The sequence below is a fragment of the Ipomoea nil genome, unplaced genomic scaffold, assembly GCF_001879475.1.
Source record: "Ipomoea nil cultivar Tokyo-kokei standard unplaced genomic scaffold, Asagao_1.1 scaffold0804, whole genome shotgun sequence".
Taxonomy (NCBI): domain Eukaryota; kingdom Viridiplantae; phylum Streptophyta; class Magnoliopsida; order Solanales; family Convolvulaceae; genus Ipomoea; species Ipomoea nil.
The window spans coordinates 2,940,108-2,963,184 of record NW_017617232.1 but is presented as its reverse complement, the minus strand read 5'-3'; the positions used below and the strand labels follow the sequence as shown (position 1 = coordinate 2,963,184).

The following is a 23,077-nucleotide window of genomic DNA, read 5'->3' as shown; positions in this document are numbered from 1 at the left end:
AAAATCCTGTTCGTATTCATTTGTTAAGCGTTCATTAGTGTTTATTAATGTTTGTGAATACGTTCACGAACATTTTCGTTAACATTAACGAACACGTTCATGAACATGTTTGTTAACAAGCATGTTCAAGAATATTTGCAAACATGTTCGTTCACGTTCATAAACACATTCGTGAATGCTTAATAACCAAACATATGAACATGTTTATTATCACAATTCGTTTGTGAACAAGAAATAATATATGTTCACGAAAAAAAATCAAACAAGTAACACAACTACAAAGATAATATAAACAAATATTAAACGAACACAAACGAGCTTGTTCGCGAACATTATTAAATGTACACAAACGAGGTTGTTCACGATCTCTTAGCAAACGAGCTTATGAATGTTTAGACTCTGTTCGTTTATGTTGAACTCTAAATTTTGTTTGTTAATGTTTATTTATCTTAATAAACGAACGATTATCGAACACAAACACGAGTAGTGTACCAAAAGTTCTGTTCTCTCTTATTTTCCAATTTCCCGTTTTCAAATGAAAAACTAAGATTGGGGTAAATAATTTTTTTGATTAGCTTTTAGATGTTTGACCGACTTTAATTTAGCAATTTAATTAGATTTAAAAAAAAAAAAAAAAACGTTACGTTGCTACCTGCCGTGTTTGTACATAGTGTTGTTTTTGTCCGAAAATACTAATTACCGCCCAAAATCAACTTACAAACTTGTAACCTCTCATCTAACAAATTTTTCATTGTCTTCTGGCTCTCATCTCAATCTCTCATCCCATCGCGATTTATCGAACCCTAGTCCAGTAGTCCCTAAAATCTGGCCAGCCGCGCAGCCCTCTCCGGCGAGAGAGGAGTCGCAGCCCGCCCCTCCGCCAGGCGCCAGCCCTCTCGTATTCTGGCCTCACTGGCTCACTGCCTCGCGCCGAGTCGCCGGTCGTCGCTCAGCGCCTCAGCCTCACGAATCACGCCCTCACCCATCTCAGATTCTCAAATTCTTGGTTCTTCCCTTCTTCCAAGTTCCAACTATCTAGGGTAAGTTACATACTAATTTTATAATTTCTATTTGATTATTTGTTGACTTTGAAGTCTTTGATAGTTTGATTTATATAAAGAAAATCACAGTGATATTTATTTTTAAAAATTTTGCAGTGTTTCTTCATACTCCAGAATCCAGATTCCATAAATCCAAGTCTCCAGGCTCCAAAATTTAACAATCTATTCAAGGTAATTCCTAATTTTCTATAATTCTATTTGTTCACTTTAAATTTTATATTAAAACAAATTCATATGAATTACTGCTTTTAAGTTTTAAGTGTGTTAGTGACTTACTGTGTTGTAAGTTTTAAGTTCTATTAAGTTTTGAGTGTGTTAGTGACTTACTGTGTTATATTAAGTTTTAAGTTTTAAGTTCTATTTGTCTCCAGGCTCCAAATAAACACTATGTTTTAAGTTTTAAGTTTTTAGTTTATTCACTGTTAGTTTATTCAGTTTATTAAGTACACACTAATGTAGTAATGTTAGTGTGCACCACAATCGCTTTCTCTTGTTAGTTTATCTTTTGGATGCAATTAAGCAGGTCTTGATTAACTCTGGTTGTTTGAATTTGGAAACATGTTGATGACTTGGGCATGGATTGTAGTTGATGTCTTGATGAACTCTATTGGGAATTTGGAAACTAAGAATTTGTTATCACTTTGGTTTTTTTTTTCCTTATTGAAATTTGAATGTGTTATTCAATTATGCAGATTGGCAGTGTTGTATTGCTAAATTCTATAACTTCTGGACTTAAACAACTTTATGCAGATTGGAACTTGGCAGATGTGAAAGCTTCTCGTTAATAATAATAATAATAATAATAATAATAATAATAATAATAATAGTAAAAAGAGTATAAGCAGCAGACAGTATTTAGGAGAAGAGACCAATGTTTGAACCTTAGGCAGCGGGAGTGTGGGGATTTTTGTCACGGAGCACCTGTAGATGACATAAGTTAAAGATTTGGGTTTAGCATTAATGTTACCTAGGTTTGGTTGATATCAGTGAGTTCTTGGAAGAATTGAGGGGGACCAGAGCTTGGTATTAAGTGGAGGATGGCTATAGGTTCAAATATGAGGAGGGCTGCTGGAAGCTATTAAGTGGACAACTCAACTCTGGGCTACATTAAGAAAACTCCTCCATAATGGTTTCATTGACTTGGAAGGGCAAGGTATTTAGCAAGATATTCCATAATTGATAATTATCCTCTAGTTGCAAATTGTAGTTTTCATTAAAACACATATCACATATGCTATGGTTAACCTATAGCTTCATCTCATCTTTAGATGCTACAAGAGAGTCCATAAAGGACCATAATTTAAGGAATGATTGTGTAATTATCTACTAAATTTCCCATTGCCTTGCTCTCCTGCCCCTATTTTCTCAAAGGGTCACCAGACAACATATTCGCTTGGCTCTAGTTGTATCCACTTGACCACTTCACCCTGTTCTTTTTTATGAATTGTTCTTTGTCTATGTCTACTGCACATCAATTCCTTGTGACAAGATGCCTCTTGTTTGAGTTAGATTTTATTCAGCAACGAAATATATTATTCTTAAATTCTTATAAAACCGTCAGCTGCATAGTGCCTTCTGGTTAAAACCCTTTTCCTTATTCTACCTGTATGAATATTCTTTCAGCAGGTCAGAACATGCTCTTTAGTTTTTAAGGCAAATGCTAAAGTGCTAACTGTGAATTTGGGACACCCTTGAATTGGGTGTTGGAAATGCAATCATTTGAACAGCTAATTAATATGGCTTTCATGGCTAAAATGCTAGATCACTGTAATTTTTGTGTATTGCATACCAACTTACCACGTGAATTTTGAATTGCCTAAAAGTTACTTGAAAATATTAGGTTGTGCAATTAATAAGTGGAAAAATAGTGTTTCCTTGTGCTCACTAGAAACTGATTGCTAACTTGATTATTTTCCTTTGTCTTTTTCCTAGACTATAAACAAAGAGGTCCAAGAATTTAGTTTTCAAGCAGCAGTGATGGTGGAATTATGGTGGTCTTTACTGGGGGCAGCTGTTCCAGCTGTACTGGCAGGTCAAGCTTTCAGGATGAAGAAGAGACGAGATGATGAGCAGAGGCTAAAGAGGGCCAGAGGACGCGAAAAGAACTCAGATGATATATTTGTGTGCGAGAGGGTTTGTACTTCGAAGAGGATGTTGAAGAAGGTTGGTGCATTTTCTAAAGACCCAATGCCCGATACCTGTGTCACTGTTTGTGGTGTTTCCGAGCTCGATGCTTGCGCTGACGCATGTGCACGGACGGTGTGTGTTAACCAGCATCAAGTGCCTAACTGGAATGACATTTGCCTGAAGAGGTGTCAAAGTGAGTGCCTTCGCCTCTCAACTTCTTCTTTGTCTTGATCCGCAACCATTTTTTCTTTTTCTGCTCCCGCATTTCTTCAAGAACTGTGTTGAAGACCTCTAATGAAGGATACCCAGCCATTGAAACTGTGGATCATGTATTTTTGATGTTATACTCCAAGTGCTTTTTCCCTCCTAGCTTTATTATAATAGCTTAGTGCATTCGCCATTTACAAATTACAATATGGCTTGAGGATGCATATCATTTATTTATTTATTTATTTATTTATTATTACATTAGTTATCCAAGCTTATGCCAGACTAATCCTACGCATCCTAAGCTCCCAGAGCCTTTGGAGGAGGTAAATGCAAAATGACGCGTCATTTTTCAGGTTCTCACCCCTTTTTATGCATTCAGTGCACACAAGGTCTTCATCTCCTCGGATTGATCAAAATTTGGGTTAAATCAACTGAACTAGCCCCGCAACCCTGCTGGATACATATCATTTTTATTATGTGGCTTGCGGATGCATATCATTTTTCCCTTTGGCATTCCAATGCCATATGCATTATGCCCAAAAATGCTTTATTAAAACTCTATATGATTATGTTTCTATGTTTCAAAAACATTTCTTCACACATTTGCAAAAACTCGATACATTTCTTCTCCTAACCGGGAGTTTCTGGTCTTGATCTTGAGATCGGCGGTTTCTTCATAGGCACCTAATCGATCTTCGTATAAAGCGACATCTTGTTATTGTACAACGCCTTCTTAGTGGCATCTGTGACGAGCCCGAAGGCGGCATCAGTGAACATGTACGTGTTCTTGTTCGGGTGGAGGAGGAGCGCCAGGTGGCGGTATTGCTTCTTGATATGCTCCGGCTCCGTCTCTTGGGCCAACAACGAGAAGTCTTTGTAGCCGGAGTAGTCCTTGTTCCTGAGTAGTTTTTCGGCGATTCCCATCAGCCGCTCTACTTCAGCTCGACTCGTGGTGGTAGTAGTTAGATGCAAGTTAAATTTTGATAAAAAGTTGAGGTTTTGTCATCCTCACTTCAAAGAGTCCGAATTTACATTTGATCAGACCTAAATAATAAACGATCCATTGATATTTGTATCATAAATTAAAATAGTCACTTCAAATACCTTTTTATTTTATTGTTTTTCAATAGAAATCATTTTCTTTTATTTATTTTACAATATATACATATATTAATTAAACATATAAAATTATTGGCAAGTCCTACTCTTGGTTGGAGAGGAACGTTAGAGTATCCACACCAATGTTTTTTTCATGATTTTTGCAGAATAAAAATCATCAAATGGGTTTTTAACTAATGTGGGAGATGATTTTTTGGTGAGCTTTTACTCCTGCAAATTGTGTTTTTTATGGACCTTACTGCTGAAAAAAATGGAGAAGGAAGCATTCTTGAGACGCGTGTCTGTAAAACTTTTGTGTCGAGCTGGGCGCGTGATTCATTCTCTTCCTTCCTACTTCTCTCTCCTACTTGAATCCGTAAAAACTAAAAAAAAATTTCAACTAATGTGGATGCTCTTAGTGGTCGTGCCACGTCACATTTTGGGAGTGCTTGGCCAGCAATGTTTGCAACCACCACCTCCGGCGTATCCTTGACTGCACATTTAGTCCTTTATAACTACAAAAAATTTATCTCAACAATACGAACCGGAAAACAAGAACTGAAATAAGAACCACAATTTGTATTGACCAATTTAAATACTTCAATGGTGGCAGATTCTTCTTTTACAGTACAACAACAGTGGAACTTTGGTAACATGTACGACTCTACAAGTGCACAATAATGCCGGCGCTAAAAAAATATGGCCTTACTGCATTATTGCGCACATTCAAATCACTCCTATCATTCTTTCAAATCGCTTGGGGAGCTTTGAACTCCGGCGTCATCCTTCTTATCTTTGCCGCCGGTGGTGGTCGTCGCGCTGTTCCCATTCCGGCAGGCGGCCAACTCCTTCGACTCTGCAGCAGCTGCGGGGGATGGGGATGGGGATGGAGTCATTTCTTCTTCAATCGGGAGCGTGCGCTTTGATCCTTCGAGTGCAACGCCAAGAAGTATGTTTTCCTCTAGCGTTGGCCTCGCCACTGCCTGAGATGGTGCCGGGGTGGTGGGTCTTTCACCGTCTTGTTTTGCCTGTGAAACAGCCGAAGGTGCATCTACCTCCCCAGGAACTACCTTGTCAACTTGCTGCCTCTCGTTTTTACTTTGAACCGAGCCAGTGTTTGGCATTTTGCCATCCAATTCCGAGGTTGCTACTCCTGGTTCGGTGTCAGTACTAGACCCTGAAGAGCCGCGAGTATCTATTCTGTTGCCATCGACAATTGGCGGGGAAGCATCAACCGCCTTGGAAGCCGTCGTCTGCACCTCAGATTTCCCGTCTTTTTCTTGGTTAGGTCTTGGAGGCGTAGCCGCTTTGGTCTTATCCTCACTGCTATTATTAATTTTATAAGACGGCTCAATCAGGAGGAACGGGTGGTTAGCACGGTTAACAGTCATAACAGAATCAGCAAGCGGCACTTCATCCACATCGGCCTCCTTGTATATCTTCTGCACTGTGCGGATAGGCGTGGCAAGGCGAGCACGATGATGACTGATAACTCTAAGAAGATCCAGCAATATGACTTCCTGTTCAAAGGTAATGAACGCCAAAAATAAATCTTACTAAATATTTGAACCAATGTTGAAAAAAACGCTAGGCGCCTGGGGACCGCCTAGGCGGGCGCTTGGGAGGCCGACTGCTAATCGGCGCCTAGGCGCGATTTTTGCAACACTGATTTGAACTCTATTACAATGTAGTATCTGTTCATACATACTTTCTCATTTGAGGAGCCACAACTATGCCGCTCGACCACAAGGTCTTTGGCGTGAACCTCACCGCACTTAAAAGTGCTATCATAGTTCGTTAGTCATCCATAATGCATACTACCACGCTCCGCCTTTTCTTTTATGGGCCTCCGCACTTTGGCCCAACCTCACAACCCTCGGCCCAAAATGCATCCCTCGCCCTCGGCCCATCAATAATACATTCCAAATGATAAAGATACGATCATTATCTAATTTTCCCATTATTATGCCCACCATGTAAGTGCATGAACTATCTATGATCATATAATCATGTTATAGTGAACAGCTCTCACCTTGACTCGAAGGTACTCTTCGAAATGTGAAGTCTTTACAAAGCAAGACACCATGATCTGTTATGAAAATGTGTTCAATGAAAGAATTAGGATCATTAACACCGGGATGCAATAATAATAAAATATCGAAAGTGCGGAAGGCAATAAACATTTTTCCGTATATTTACACACATTTTAGTGTGCCGGTGGCATCAATGGCCATCATCGGTTTCTCTTACATAATAGAAAACTAATCACTTTGTAAATAAAAGCACTTTTCGGCACATTAAAACAACTTACCAAAAGAGCCTGATTCTCTCGATCGATATTATCGAGGAAAACTCGTCTATGTAATTTTTGTTGTTCCACTTGAGGATTTTTGGCTAAAACTTTCCGCATGTCAGCAACAATATTCTGTTCACGAAAAAAGTTACCGTCGTCAGAAATTGGGAAACAATTTCTCAAACACACTGGCATGTTTGGTAGAGAGGAATTGCAATTCCATAATACATGAGAAGAAAGTTTGGAGTGTGAGGAACAAATTGCCCTCCCTACTAATCTTACATCTTTCCCTAGGAATTGCAATTAGATAGGCATTTTGGTTTTCATACTACTTATTCCACTTCAATTCCCATATATACCAAACACTATAATTGAAATTCCCAGTAATTCTATTATTGCCTACCAAACAATGGAATTTGAATTCCTACTTTATTCTCACCCTATTCTTTCCCCCCCCTAATTCCCTCCTTGCAACCAAACGGCAAATATATATGTATTCATGACTGCAATTTACTCCTTACATTGATCTTATTCACATCGAGGTGACTGATAGCAAGGTGAGTCTTGATACGCCAATGAGTCTTCTGGGTAAGATTCCTAACCACGTTTACCGTGAATTTATGATTTGGAATATGAATTGCTTCACGATCATCACCTCTTATGACCGTGGGCGACCACCAGCCGACATGCTATGACAACAGAAACATTGATCATTAATCAACTGATTCTTAAAAATAGCAAAAGTATCATGCAATCTTTCTAAATTAGGCTTCATACAAACAATAGGTACTATTACTGTTGCAAAAATCGGTCTAGGCGCGCTAGGCGCCCCTAGACCGTGACGATTTCCCCCTAGGTGCCTAACTCGGCCGACTAAGCAGCCGTCTAGCGCCTAACTCGACCAAGTTAACTCGTCCATTTCGGTCAAGTTAGCCGAGTTAACCCAGTCGGCTCGGCCTTGCTAATCTTTTTTCATTATATATATATATATATATATATATATATATATATATATATATATATATATATATATATAATATGACATATATACACCCACACACGTGCACCTTTTTTTTTTTTAGTTAGCCGCCTAGACCGTCTAGGCGCTACTCTACCGCCTGACTAGCGCCTAGAGCCTACTACAACCATGGGTACTAAGCAGCCCACCGTTGACTATAGATAGCTAGCAAGCCATATTTGACGGTGTTTCCCATCCCGGTATATGATTTATAGCAGATAAGTAAAAGCATACCTCGACTGAACCAGAGACTTCATAACCGCCTATCTTTGTTTGAATCCAATTATTCAGAACAAAAGGCCTTGTCGCATGGATCATTACGCTCGAAAGAAAATTTGTAAATATCTGGAAAAAAAAATTTAAGTATTGGAAATACAGTTACGGAAGAAATTACACATAAGAACGAGAAAGTAGATTATGGTATGAGAGATGAAGAAACGGCAGTAAGAGACAAATTCATTACCTCACGACCAGCAAGAGTGAGCAATACAGTACCAAGACCCCCAGCAGTTAGCCACTTTTGCGTGGAAAAACCAAGCAGCTCCATGAACAATGACACAGCCGCAATCCATACAGCTGTATACACAGCTTTTCCCGCAAATTCAAATCCCATCTACAAAAGCAAGAATAATGTTGGAGGGTGAAAATTCTTTCAACTATACCCGAAGGAAACAGAAAATAATACCAAAAATCCAGTAAAGAGGAGAAAAAATAATGTTGGAGGGTGACACGTACATTTCTTGCATCACTTGAGTCTTTTGTCTCTCCAAAAAATTTGTGTGTTTGCTGAATCAAGCTGCCAAAACAATGTTTAAACATCATGAAGCACTTTTCTAACTAATCACCCAGAAAATATAAGTTGTGGAAAAATCATTAGTCATCCAAAAATCACAACTAAAGAAGCCTGATAAGAAATTTCGGCGAATTTTCCATGACAAATTCGTGAAAAAAGGTACCTTGATAAACAATAGGCGAATGAGAGTACTGTAGATAATGACTGTATAAAAGTTAAAAGCCTTTGCTTGACAGCTTGTACTCGGACTGAAGGTAAAATTACTGGGTCCAGCGTTCTGCAGAATTTCCATATTAATTAGAACAGCTAGAAAAGTACACAAATTGAATCCATATAGCCTTCAAGTATACAGGAAAAGTTTTTAAAAATTTAAATTAAATTTTTAAAAATGCAATTATAACCTGCATATAAGTGTAGCTCCAGCCCATAGCAACAAAGGTTGAAGATAAGATGTCACAACATAATGTGTGTTACTGTTTTTCCAATTAGTATCACTCTTCTGCAAAAAAATTTCAGACAAAGAAAGATAGTTATAAACCAAACAATATAAACAGGCTATAGCAAGAAAGGCCATTGAGGGAAGCACGTACATGAAGGAAAAGAATCCAGCCAAAACGTATGAGTGGGCTGAGACCCCAAGCAGCAAATGCAATTACGCCAACAGCTGGAACCAACTTATGCACAAGCGGGCTTCCGTGCAGGGCATTAAATGAACTGTGAAATAACAATCAAAACAGCATGACTTCCTGATATTGACCATGTGAAGTATGAGAGAGTATATTTGTGACTTTTAAGTAGCACAAAGGAATCCTCTTAAGAATAAAATATGGGATAGGCTTTCACAAGAGGGAATCTTACATCAGATCAATGTTGAAAAAATCGCTAGGCGCCTGGGACCGCCTAGGCGCGATTTTTGCAACACTGCATCAGATGCTTTCATAAGTTCAAGATAGACAATGTAAGAGATACCTTGTCAATATCGAAGCGGCTGTTTTGAGAACAGAAACATCAAAGCCTCCAGTAGGCTTTAATATGGACTGGCAAAGGAAAATATTATGTCTACTATATACAGGACTGAGACATAAAGGCCGTACACAGTTCAGTAGGTGGACACTCCAAAAGTCCTGCCGCTGAAAATGCAAAACAAAGGAGTATGAATTTGGCACAACAAAACGCAGATATGTGAACACCAGAGTATATATATTATATAAAAATGAATATCAAAATAACTAACAAGAATAATTACAGTAAATGCTAGTTAAAGACAAAAGGCTGAACAAGAAAGAAAGTTTAGCAGTGCTCTTAGTCTCTTACCAAACAGTAGGCTGGAGAACTTCAAAATTTTTACCATCAAACAAACATATGCATTCTCAATTAAGATGAACAATCAAAAGATTTAAGTCCAAAGCTAATAATTTATAGAACTGTTTGAAGACAAGGCTTGTAAAAGACGGAAAAAAAGCCAAAATTAAAACAGTAACTAGATTTTCAAGCCAAAACTGAGAATTGTACCGAAAAATGAGATGAAAGAAACGAAGTAGATGAATGTATCTGGCTCTTATCAAACATGCCCTGAAAAGATAAATAACCAAATCTATTATCATGGCTACTGAATACTGAAGTACAAGTAATTCAGGCCATGGATTGGCAGAGCAGACCATGTACCTTAGATGGGCAATTGTAGCCATATTTCCCATGAATCCCCATTTCACGGGGCAACAGCAATGAGCTAGCAGCCGCCATTGTTGAAAACTAAGGAAGAAATTCCAGTAAAAAAACAATCTTTATGCACATAAGGGAGAGCACCTTATAGTCAAGACCTAGATTACCCAAAAATAGAAAAAGAGAAAAAAGGAAGCATAAATTAATGAACTTCACCAACAACTCAAGATTATTAAAATATAATAAAAAATAATAATAATAACAGACGCACAAAGTATTATGCAGTACTCGGATCCCTCACATCAAATTTGAAATTATCAATGCAGAAATCCGTTTTCTCCCAATCTCCAGACAACCTCAAAAACTCAAAGCCCTAACCCCCAAACAAAATTGAATCTTTACAAAACCCAAGCAAATTGGGCAAACTTTTCACCTAAAACACCTTGAAATGGAAAGATTTTTTCAGCGGAAACCGGAATAGTTTTATGTGGGGTTGGGAATAGGAAACCGGGGGTGGCCGCCGGAAGTGATCGGAAACTACGCTACAGTTGCGTCGTCAAGTGGATTACACCAACTGTTTTGGATAATTTCTCACAGGGTTAATTCTTACGTGTCACGATTGTATTCAGACAAGAGAATTATTAAAAACAAAACGTGGCGAATTGAGACTTGTGCTGCTCGCCAACCTATCTTTTACCCCAACCGAGTCGCTGCGAGCCAGGGGTTTCCAAACATCCTTTTAAAATCGAATTGTTGAATTTAAGTCGTTGAATTTTGGCACAAGAGTCAAATAGACTTATGTATTAACACTGATTGTTTATCATCGTGAATTAAAATATGATCTATCTAAGTTATTATATTTTTAATTATTTTTTATTTAGTATTTTAAATAAATTTCTAACAAGTAACACATCTAGCTTGCTGTTTTTGTCACTTTTTTTACAGAAAATTTCAATTTTTTTTTATGTATTTTTAGATTATGTTGATTTGTTCTACGAATTTTTCCAAAAATAGTGAATCTATTTTTCCCGTCGGCTGTGAAATAAGTATGTTATCGCTTTTATGGTTTTTGAACCCATTTATTGGCATTAGTATTGGTTTTGGATGGTGCGCTTATGAGGCTCTTCGGTACACACCTGAGATTGAGGAGTTTGGAAAAAAGTTGGTTAATTGATTAAGGGACAACGATGATCTGTATATTGCTCTTCATTTGAGTTATAATAACTAACACGATTTTTTATTTAATGTTTGAGGTGTAACTTAATTAAGCGATTTCTTTTAAGTGTAGATACGAAAAAGACATGCATGCACTGGCTGCAGCCACAGTATGACTGAAGTAGAAACTAAGGAACTTTGCGTTATTAGGTATAATGTGCAAAATTGGAAAGAGAAAGAGATAGACAGCGAAGAAATGAGACTGCCCTATGTCCCCGGGGGAAGCGGCCATGTTTCTGAAGGCGATGGGGTACCCCTCCACAACAAAAACATAAATTTTGCAGGGCAAGTTTATGATAACAACAGCATGGATGCATTCCGCTTAGAATACCTACGTGTTTTCACACTCAACACTCGCAACAGAGGAGGAGTTAGAATCTTTCAAGCCATATCAGAGATCAACATAATTTGAAAATACGTAAAAAAAAAAAATGAAAATTTCTGCCTAAAAAGTGACAAAAACATTAAGTTAGATGAAAAAAATAACATGTCAGCATTTTGTTTTTATTTTATTTTTTCATGTAAGCAAATTAGATGGGTTACTTGTTAGAAACTTGCTAAAAATGTTAGATGAAAAATAATTGGGAGTATAATAGCCTAGATGGACCATATTTTAATACATGGTGCTAGATGAACAATCAATGTTAGTACATGTGCCTAGTTGACCCTTCTGCCTTGAATTTTCAATTTGATTAATGATATGAGCCAAGTAGCTTGTAGCTCAATGATATTTATGTGGCTCTTCCAAATGAAATGTGTTCAAACTCCAATAGGGTATTGACTCTTTGTGCTTCAAACTTTAGTGGGAGACTGAGAGTATGACTATTTGTGCTTTAATAGATTGAGAAATTATGTATAAACATATAGTACATTGCAATGGAATTAATAGCACTAAAAAAAAAAGAATTTTCTATTATTAATTAATTTAGTTTGAAATATTAATTAATAAATTGGTTTATGAATACTTACACTTATTTATTGATAAATCTCTCACACACACACACACACATATATATAGGGAAGGGATCAGGTGCATTTGTGGCTTCTCGTGCGGTTGTGCGGTGGATTAATGTGCGTGAGGTTTATACTTAATGTGCGTGAGTGTTAATGTGCCTGAGATTTGTACTTAATATACGTAATGTTAATATGCGTGAGTTTTGTACTTAATGTGCCTGAGTATTATGCTTAATATGCGTGAGATTTGTGCTTAATGTGCGTGAGTAGTTCAGAATTACGAGTTTAGAAGGAAGCAGAACAGAAAACTCACGCACATTAACGCCCAAGCTTCTTGTTACTTCTTCCTTCAATTTGGTCATGGATTCTGGATTATCAGCTACCTTCAGTGCAGTTGAATGTTTATATAGATGACGCACGCACAGCAAAATTTGCACACCAGCTAAGTGTGAATTTCTGTTGTATTATTCCCATAATTCTTAACCACCATAGCCCGCCTCCGCATCATCATTATCAGGGAGGGGCAACGACTACTGGGGATGGGGAAGAAACTGACATCCATATTTTCTGCTGCATTTTACACATTCACGCATATTAAGTACAAATCTTAGGCACATTAAGCACAACATTCACGCACATTGAGTACAAATCTCACGCACATTAATCAACCGCACAACCGCACGGGAACCTTTCACTATATATATATATATATATATATATATATATATATATATATATATATATATATATATATATAGAGAGAGAGAGAGAGAAGCGCTCATATGTGGTCATGTCATTAGGTGTGGCGGTGTGGTCGTATCTGTGTCGTTGAATCAGTTTAATCTAACGACAGTGATAATTCTAAGGATTTTTGCGTGTTTTGGTAAATGAGGGTGTTATGGTAATTACAGTGGCCATTTATAGCGGGCGGGTTCCAGAATACACCAATAGTGTTGACAACATGCACCAATAGTGTAATAAAACACACCACAGTGAAACACACCAATGGTGTATTCCCGTGTTATGGTAATTACAGTGGCCATTTATAACGGCGGGTTTCAGAATACACCAACAGTGTAATAAAACACACAACAATGTGATTTTCCCTATTCTGGTGCTTTGTGACGAGTTTACCCTTGCGGTTCGCTTGGTAAGAGAATGTGCGCGAAAATACTGGAAGAATCTTGATTAATATGATTCATTGGATATATCTAATCTAATGGCTTATAATTGACCATATGACCACACCTAACAACATGACCACATGTGATCACCACTCTCTCTCTCTCTCTATCTCTCTCTCTCTCTCTCTCTCTCTATATATATATATATATATATATATATATATATATATATATATATATATATTAATTCATTGTTAATCAATATGCATGTAGGTATGTCCAATGACTTAAAATCTTTTTCATATTTGGAAAAAGTGTCTTGACCATCTCTAACTCAAAACAGTCAATTTTGCACTAAATTTTAATATAACACTATACATTTACATCCTTTTTGTTATAACCTACCATAACTGTGTGTTTCGCAAGCTCCGCAACCCGTCGCAAAATGACCTCCGGCGTGCAAGAGCTGTTATAAAAAATCTTCTTGTTCCTAGCCTTCCAGATCTCCCAACAAGTGTAGGCGAATGTGGTAGCCCATAGAACGTTGTTGATCACTTCGTCCGATCTGCAGTTCTGCTTGATCCATCCCCAAGCTGTCGCCAGACGCCCATAGTGAAAGGAGGTTGGATGATGAGTTTTCCTCCAACAAGCTTTAGCCAGATCGTAGTGGGCCAGAATATGCATGATGGATTCTTCCTCTTCTCCGCAAGCCATGTAGTGGTAATTCTTCATCAGCCCCCTCCTGAAATGCTCCACGTTCGCGAGATGTTTTTCCTTGACTGCCAGCCAGAGGAAGGGTGGATTAAATTAAACACAGATGGGCTGTCAAGAATGCCACGGGTCTAGCTAGTGTAGGCGGGTTGGCTTGGAATCACTGCGAGGACTGGCTCTTTGGGTTCACTACAAAAATTGGGTCATCAAGTAACTTTGCCGAAGAGCTGTTGGGTCTAAGGGAGGGTCTACAGTTGGTAAAGGACATGGGGCTTTCTAGGGTGATCTTTGAACTTGATTTGGAGGCAGTCATTTCGGTCATGAGAAGTCATGAGGAAATCCATGGGAACGCTCAGACGCTCATCAAGGACTGCAAACTTCTTGTCGACTGGTTTGAAAGGATAATCTTCCAACATACCTTGAGAGAGAGAAATAAATGCCCTGATCACCTCGCTAACGTTGGGTAAGTTGGGGATTGGGGCACTATCCTTTTGCACTCGCCTCCTACAAGCTTGAACCTGCTTCTTGTTGCGAATGCTTTTGGGGCTAGCTCGGTTAGAGCGTGGTAGTTTTTCTCCTATTTTTCTTCCGTCTTTGACGAGTCAAAATCACCAAAAAAAAAAAACAAAAAAAAAAAAACAAAAAACAAAAAACATTTACACCCTTATGGTGTAGAATTTGATGTCTTCTTCGAAGAAGGTTTGACCAAAACTTTTACACCAAAATGGTGTTTTGGTGCCTTCGTTGGAGATGGCCTTATGAATCTGAAAAAAAGTAAACGAATTAGCTAGAGACGCAAGTGCCACTTGCATTTCTCGTGACCGGCGCCAATGGAAGACACAGCAAGTGGCAATTGTGTTTCTAGTACAATACGAGAAACGCAATTGCCACTTGTGTTTGATCTTGGTATGACGCAAGTGGCACTTGCGCCTCTCGTATAATATATGAGACGCATTACGTATTTTTGAGAACAAAAAAAATGTTTAAAATTTTTTTCTAAAACTCATTTGGGATGACCATGTATACAGACCAGACACACAAATCCTACTTGCATCTCCTTGACCGGCGACAGAGATGTAAGTGAGACTTGTGTCTCTCAACACGGCAGGGCCCACTTGCGTCTCTCCTTGCCTTTTGAAATTATTAAAAAAAAAAAAAAAAAAAAAAAAAAAAAAAAAAAAAAAAACACGAAGTGTACATCGTGATGATAGAGAAGACGAGTAGAGTAATCGGTCCAGCAACACTTCCTAGTTGCATCTCTCAGTACGATAGGGAGAGACACAAGTCTTACTTGCGTCTCACTTGAACAGTTCGCCGTCAAAGAAACACGCAAGTGGGATTTGCGTGTCTCGTAGTGTATATGAAACACTGCGTGTCTGATGGGTATACATACGTAGAGTCATAGACTACAAGAAAAAAAAAATTAAAAATTATATTAGGCTACAAGAAAAAAAAAATTAAAAATTATATTTTCTAACAAGAAACGCATTTGGTAAATGAATTTTGCATTTTTTTGTCCAACTTTCAAAAGCTTCTATTTTTGTCAAATTTCTTTGTTGTTTGCCTATTTCTGTCATTAACCCTGAAAGTGGAAAGGAGCCTAGCACTATTCATATTGGAATTCTAATGTGAAAATTTTAACCAAAGATACCTCTTTAACCCATTCATTTCCAAGATTAATCCCACTCTCACAGTCTCACAACAGCAATTTCAACATACCAATCTCAGCAAATGAGTTTTATCAATAGAAAGGAAATAAGGTTAAATTACTACTGGTACATAATATTGGTAGTGTAATTTTTCATGCATTTTAGAAGCTAATGACAATATAAACTGACTCAAAGATCAAAAGTTGTAGGAAATGTCATCCCTTTTCCCGTGTTGTTTTGTGGTCCTCTAATTGTAGCAAGGCAAGGATAGAGGAAGTCTTTCACCCCAAAGTTTAGCCACAGGTGCATTCTTTACAGATCTGTATCTTATTGAATTTCGAGCTTTGCGATCCAGTAATCGAGTTGATTAGCAACGCATTCTGAGCCAGTAGAGCCATAAGAACTGAACTTCTTAATCGAATTCTCGACTCCTAGAAACTCATAGACTTCCTTGTCAAACACTGGGCTAATGCTATTCAACTCGTCGAGACTAAGATCTAGAAGCTGGGAATTTCTTGACACACACAACGCAACAGCCCTCCCAACTATGTCGTGTGATGTTCTGAACGGGATTCCCTGCAGAATTAGAGAATTCTGCCTGTTAATCATCATTAAGTCGCAAGGAAAATAAAAGAAACGGGAAGGCAGTGAATGAGCAACTTTATAGAAGAAAGGGATCTCATGGACCAAGGTTTTCATATGATGAAGAGAAATAAGGGCTTCTTCCCCTAAGTTATACTGGATCCTAGAAGGAAGTTTATAGCAGCTGATTATACAATGACAAATAAAAAATATCCATACAAATGCCTTGTGATTCTGTGAGAAACATCCAAACCGGTCCGAACATATAGCTTGAAAATTAACTGAAGAATGTTTAGTAGCACTCGCCTTTTTCACAAGGTAATCTGCTAAGGTAGTGGCATCAAGATGACCAGCTGGTAAAGCCTTTTGTATTCGTTCCTGATTAAAAGTAATGTTCTGGGCAAACTCTGTTGACACTTCAAGCATTCCTGCTATGGTCTTCACACTATCAAATACCGGTTCCTTATCCTCCTATTTTAGAAGGGCAGAAAGAGATTAATTTCTTATTGAAACACATGATAATTTAAATTGATTTGCTTGGTTTCTTGTTCTTTTGGGCCGTGGGAGATTATGAAAAGACAAATTTTTCGGTATGAGGTTAATTTCTAATCTAGAAAAAACTTATATTACCTGTAAATCCCGATTATATGCCTGTGGGAGTCCCTTGCACAAAACAAGAAGTGAGACCAGGTCACCTACAACTCTGGCAGACTTGCCGCGAACAAGTTCCATAGGATCTGGGTTCTTCTTCTGAGGCATAATACTGCTTCCCGTGGAAACTGCGTCACTAGGTGTGACAAAGCCAAATTCCTCTGAAGCCCACAATATCCATTCTTCACCAAGTCGAGAGAGATGAATGGCCGTGATGGAATTCGCTGACAGAAGTTCCATAACAAAATCACGGTCTGAAACAGCATCAATACTATTGCACAAAATGGTGCAAACATCAGTGTAGATTTAGATCCTTAAATAATAAATATTGGAGTTCAATGCAATCTTTTAGTTAGATGTCAAAGAGTGAGCAAAGAGACACCAAAAGGGAGCATACTGTCAGATAACCAAAATTAAGTTCTTTTTCCTTTTGCATTTTTTTCTGACAACCATTCCATTACCTTTAAAATATGCCTAAATTAATCACAACAAAATAAAGGTACCTAGTTATCACTCAAAACGATTGCATGGCAAGTAAAAACTTCACGGAGAAATGCCCAAATTAAGAATGCATCAGAGTTCACTGTTGTCTAGGTGGAAAAGGAAAAATCTTCAGAAAGATAATGATATTGTTCTAAGAAGATACAGCAGGATACCTGTTCCTCATGGGTGCAGTGAACCCCAATGCATCAGAAGTCATAAATCGATCAATGGGAAGACCAGTACCAGCTAAAGCACATGCTCCTAGAGGACAGAAGTTCAGCCTCTCTCTACAATCTGCTAAGCGGCCAGCATCACGTTCAAGCTACAAGAAATCATTGCTTCATTGATTTAAAAATGAGTTGAAGAACTTTAGCAGCCAAGTCCATTAGAGAAGCATAGATGATGACAATACACTAACAGTACAAAAAGAAAGAAAAAATAATTGAAAGTAGTGAAAACGTGCAAATAGGCCCACCTCAAGTATTAAAGTCGTTATATATAAGGTGCATGTCATTCAATAAAGGATAAAAATACTTTGTACACTGTATAAAAAATATAACTAGCAGTAAAGAATTGCTAATATAAGACCAAATATCCTCCTTTATAGAGGTAAATTTCAAATTTCTAAATTAAAGATATGTTAAATATGGCATGAACAAATAAAAGCGAAACTTGTATAATAAACATGAGAATTAGATAAACCTCAGCAGAAATTCTTTATTCTTCAGTCAGAAGCAACTGACTACTGTCACTACTAACCTATTAATAAATCTCATTTCATACCTGCTCAACATATGCTAAGAGAAGATGTTGCAGCAGAACTGGTTGTGCTCTTTGCAAATGGGTATATCCAGGAACGATCAGACCCTCATTTTTTATAGCAAGTTTAATCAAAGCAACCTGTATATATAGCAAGTTCAATCATGAGTGAGGTCCAATTCACAACATTAGATTAGGCATCTTCAGTCTCACACTAGGGTTATGCAAAATTCCAGCCTATTTGCTGACAAGATTACTCATTTCTCTGATATGAAATCCTATGAAAATTCTTTTCATATGGTCAGTAGGGGAAAAATCCCGAGAAAATCTTTAGAATAACTATAACCTAACACCATAGTAAAAAAGCATATGACCTGAAGATTCTTGATGCGTGAAATAATTCTGTCAATAGCATCACGGCACCATAAACGGAAGTCAGTTGCAACTTGATCATTTCGACTCCTAGCAGTATGAAGCTTCTTTGCAGATTCACCCACTAAATCAGTAAGAGCTGCTTCAATGTTCATGTGCACATCCTCTCTGTCAGTCCTCCACAAGAACTTGCCTGCTTCAATTTGCCTTTCTATCTCATCTAGACCTTGTAGAATTGTATCCCTGTCATGTTCGCTAATCAATCCCTACGGTACACCAAAACAATTGTGCACATTTGAATACTACTCTTTCACATTTCACTTGTTAAGGAAATATAAGTCATGAACTAAATTCGGTCCTCCTTATGTTTGTGCAAAATAGGGATTTGGAACCCACATTCTTACTGCTGATTTTTTTTTTTCATCATTGGAACTGTACTGAAATTTAAAAATTAAAAATTAAAATGCATTGGATTGAACATATGAACAAGAACAACAGGAAATTTTAATTCCACCATGACTTGAAACTTTCAAGTGGCACAAAATTCTTAGCACAAAATCCTCGCTACTTATTACATCCATATATCAGTTAATAATGTGGTTGATTTGATCATTAGGGATTACAGTTTAGCATAATTTAGGGGTTAAAAATATGTATACAGACCTGGGCGGCAAGCATAGAGGCGTGGGCTCGGCTGCCCATGATATCATGCTTGTAGAGAGCTTTGTCGAACGATATGGATTCGGTGAACTTCTCCACGGCGTCCGTCACGCTCTCCTCGAAGCGTCCGCCCCACAGCTTCGCTTCCTTCTCTTTTGCCATGGAAGGTGGCGGCGCGTTGACGTGCTGCGAGGCGTGCGCGAGAAACGGAAAGCGCGCAGCTCGGGCGAAGAAGGGTTTCGCCGTAAGGGCGTGGTTGTGTGGAGATAGAGTAGGGGAAAATGTCGAACAGGTTGAGCGCACTAACAATGACTCCATCGACGCCGCCACTCAGCTCAAACAATCCTGACCGGAGAGAGTGCGATTGAGCGAGAATCTCATACTCTCTGTCTCTGTATTTGTGTTCGGGTTCACCTTCGGGTCGGATCTATCCCCTTTTTTTTTTTTCTTTTTTTTTTTGGCACGAATTTATTTTTATTTTAAAAAAAGAGAGTCAAATAAGCCCATGAATTTCATCTAAAAAATCAATTTGGTACTTAAATTTTTAAAAATTACAATTACACACTTAAACATGTTATATTGAAGTAATAAAGTCCAAAAATCAATAAATAACATGATATTATATGTCATTAGGATTCCGACATCAATTTTATCATCTCCAACGATAATCCGGTGGCCGGCGACGATCGAACTGTCGTTGGTCGTCGTCTACCAAAGAAGGCGAACAATCCACCTTCTCCATGGAAGGCGACCAACTTGTTGCCTTCTCATCTCAGAGAAGGCGATCGCCGAACTGTCGCCAGAGATGTTAAAATTAATGTAGGAATTCTAATGACATGTAATAGCATGTCATTTATCGATTTTTAGATTTCATTTTTTCAATATAACATGTTAAAGGGTGTAATTATACTTTTTACAAGTTTAGGGACTGATTGACTTTTTCATGTAAAGTTTAGGGGTTTATTTAACTTTTTTTTTTTTTTTTGGTTATGTGTGTGTCTTTTTCTTTCAACTTTTATAGCACATTTAGTTGGTGCAAATTAACTGAAGCGAAATGCAATTTAAATTTTATTTAAAATATATATTATTGAGAATATTAATTTTATTATTTGATTGGTAGAAAAATTACTAAGTAAATAGTGGTTGTGGTTTTTCTTGTCACCTGAAAAACATACTAAGAACATTGATTGTATTGTTTGATTGAGTTTCACCACGTGCCCAAAGATTGTTGAAGCCCCTACTTTTACGGCTGTCGAGTTAGGCTAGTGTGATTGTTGACTGAATCTTGAAATGGAGGAGGTCAGGTTATATGCCTCATTCCCAACCTATTTTAGATTCGAAAAGGATCCAAGTTTCGGAAATTAAGGCAGTTATCTTATTCCTGGTCGACATTTTATTGGAGGTCGGTCCGAGTTGTTCCAGGTCGGTTGATGGTAAAAAATGATTGCCCTCAGTGACCCTCCCTATGCCGAGCAAGCATACGATACGGTTATGTACGAGTCCAGGCATATCACATATACATATAATTTAGAGTTAATACTCGAAATTGTCCTCGACTATAGTGATTTTTCTCAATTTCGTCCTAAACGACTTTGGTGTCATAAAATAGTCCCAAACTTTTGTGTTATCACTCAATATTGTCCTCCGTTTATTTTTCTGTCAAAAAGAGGTTAAGTTCAGGGATAGTTTAGTAATTTTCCATTTAGGTCTTCTCTCTGTCTCCTTTACTTCATCGGTGTTCTCTCCGTCTCAATACCTCAAATTGCGACCATTTCTTAACATTAATCACTTAGCTATACACTTAAACATTCATATGCAAATACGGATTATTATCAATATATATATATATATATATTCATATAATCATATTATACTCACAAGGAGATTTGTTCGCATATACACTCGGCGGTTCACGAGAGTAGGTTGGAGGCTGGTGGGGAAACTCAACCGGGCAGGGGTGGAGCTCGTCCGTTGGAGCCACCGCCGGAGGCTGTCCGGTCACCGGAAAAGGGGAAATCAAGAAAAATGTCCAGAATTCTTCCAGAAGTCCAAATTGATTATTTGATTAGGGATTTGATTGCAGATTGTGCTCTATTCCTAGAAATTACGCCACAAAATGGAGATTGGGCAGATACACGCCGAGCAAGTGTGCAGACTGGAGATTCGAAAGTAATCTTAGAAAATTGCTACCAATGAAAACCGATAGTAAGAATAACAGAGGAGGAGTGGGGGGGGGGGGGGGGGGGGGTTATCTAGCAACGATTGAAAATGAGTGTACCTTGGTGGGGCAATTTGTGAGAGGGAGGCCACCGCTGGATGCGATTAGGGCAAAGCTTCGTCCAATCCTTCGCATAGTGGGCGAGATGCAGGTAGGATCGATGAATGCGATGACTATATTGATATGATTTTCCTCAGAGGAAGAGTGTAGAACGTTCTTTTGACTGAAAAATAAACGGAGGGAGGGGGTGAAGGTCAGATTTGCGAGGTGGTAGTGAAGGGAGTGCAGGTTAGATTTGCGCCACAAATATTTGAAGGGAGTGTAAAGTCCAAATTGATGATCTGGTTGGTTTTGAGGAAGAGTGGAGGGAGTGCAGGTCAGATTTGCGAGGTGGTCTTCGAAGACGGAGAGAACACCGGTGAAGTAAAGGAGACGGAGAAAACTTAAATGTAAAATTACTAAATTACCCCTAAACTTAGCATCCTTTTGACGGAAAAATAAGCGGAGGACAATATTGAGCGATTACACAAAAGTCTAGGACTATTTTATGACACCAAAGTCGTTTAGGACAAAATTGAGAAAAACCATTGTAGTCGACGACAATTTTGGGTATTAACTCATATAACTTATGAAGTTAGAAAATAATTTATTTTTTAATATTTAAATTTTTGATATAAAAAATAATAAATACTCCGTATATCTTAAAAATTAAATAAATGCATTGCTTTATATTTACAATATACTAACGTAATAAAAATGTTATTTATATAAAATATGTTATATAATTAATAATAATATAATAACTTTATATTTATTAATATTAATTACTTATAAATTAAAATATCATGACTTTATGCCATTCATTGTAATATTGTCTTTCTAATGTACCTTTATTTTATTTTTTATTGTTAAATTAACTCATTCTTGTATAATTCAAAAATATATTTAGACTAAATTAGTTATTATTAAAAAAAAAAAAAAATCTTATTAGGTTTATTATTATTTATTTACACACCCACATGCATGTTAACACTACTTAGAGACCAAATCAAATCAAATAAAATGAAAGAATGATTTTCAAAAAAATAAAATAAAATAAAATGAAAGAATATATAGGCTAAAAATGCTGTTGAAAACAGAACATGCAAGCTAGCCTCAATATCTGTTCTGCAACTTAATTACATGGCAGATTCAAGATTTTGCCAATTGGCCAACCAGACATGAAACAGGTTCCTACATTTGTGCTTCTCTGATCTAAAGATGTAACCTCCCAACCTTGACCAAGTATCCTTAACTCCAAAATCTGACAAATATCAATCACATTACCCTAAACAAATCTCTGCAATGGATGAATGAATGTTCTCATCAATTCTTATGTTTTAGATATAAAAGAGAAAAGGCAAGATGTATCATATCCAGGTTCAGATAGGTAGGTAA

At 37.6% G+C, this 23,077-nt stretch overlaps 3 protein-coding genes across 11 annotated transcripts; 1 reads left to right on the top strand and 2 right to left on the bottom strand.

The window, feature by feature from the left end:
- The first annotated feature begins 714 nt into the window (after positions 1-714).
- LOC109177416 (uncharacterized protein At5g64816) lies at positions 715-3,557 on the top strand. 4 transcript variants are annotated; one of them, XM_019326800.1, is made up of 4 exons: positions 715-868; positions 903-1,040; positions 1,158-1,232; positions 2,994-3,557. In XM_019326800.1, the coding sequence occupies exon 4, from the start codon at positions 3,039-3,041 to the stop codon at positions 3,417-3,419; it is 381 nt and encodes a 126-aa protein (XP_019182345.1). In that variant the 5' UTR covers positions 715-868; positions 903-1,040; positions 1,158-1,232; positions 2,994-3,038; the 3' UTR covers positions 3,420-3,557. The 4 variants fall into 4 exon arrangements, with proteins under 4 accessions (XP_019182345.1, XP_019182342.1, XP_019182343.1 ...); XM_019326797.1 differs by adding an exon at positions 2,049-2,214 and having other exon boundaries at positions 725-1,040; XM_019326799.1 differs by lacking the exons at positions 715-868; positions 903-1,040 and adding an exon at positions 2,049-2,214 and having other exon boundaries at positions 1,178-1,232; positions 3,007-3,557.
- Positions 3,558-5,055: 1,498 nt separating this feature from the next.
- On the bottom strand, positions 5,056-10,970 carry LOC109177415 (mechanosensitive ion channel protein 3, chloroplastic-like). Of its 5 annotated transcripts, none has more exons than XM_019326793.1 (14): positions 10,696-10,970; positions 10,266-10,420; positions 10,113-10,172; positions 9,570-9,730; positions 9,191-9,314; positions 9,002-9,099; positions 8,764-8,877; positions 8,543-8,603; positions 8,271-8,420; positions 8,042-8,152; positions 7,311-7,478; positions 6,808-6,921; positions 6,529-6,585; positions 5,056-6,016 (listed from the first exon to the last, which is right to left on the bottom strand). In XM_019326793.1, the coding sequence occupies exons 2-14, from the start codon at positions 10,341-10,343 to the stop codon at positions 5,237-5,239; spliced, it is 2,076 nt and encodes a 691-aa protein (XP_019182338.1). In that variant the 5' UTR covers positions 10,344-10,420; positions 10,696-10,970; the 3' UTR covers positions 5,056-5,236. The 5 variants fall into 5 exon arrangements, with proteins under 5 accessions (XP_019182338.1, XP_019182339.1, XP_019182340.1 ...); XM_019326794.1 differs by having other exon boundaries at positions 10,266-10,352; XM_019326795.1 differs by having other exon boundaries at positions 10,266-10,352; positions 10,705-10,970.
- Positions 10,971-15,974: 5,004 nt separating this feature from the next.
- LOC109177431 (argininosuccinate lyase, chloroplastic-like) lies at positions 15,975-19,799 on the bottom strand. Of its 2 annotated transcripts, none has more exons than XM_019326813.1 (7): positions 19,426-19,799; positions 18,765-19,028; positions 18,415-18,531; positions 17,805-17,953; positions 17,128-17,419; positions 16,804-16,968; positions 15,975-16,491 (listed from the first exon to the last, which is right to left on the bottom strand). In XM_019326813.1, exons 1-7 carry the CDS (start codon positions 19,738-19,740, stop codon positions 16,243-16,245), a joined length of 1,551 nt encoding a protein of 516 aa, XP_019182358.1. In that variant the 5' UTR covers positions 19,741-19,799; the 3' UTR covers positions 15,975-16,242. The 2 variants fall into 2 exon arrangements, with proteins under 2 accessions (XP_019182358.1, XP_019182359.1); XM_019326814.1 differs by having other exon boundaries at positions 18,765-19,005; positions 19,426-19,798.
- Positions 19,800-23,077: the final 3,278 nt, after the last annotated feature.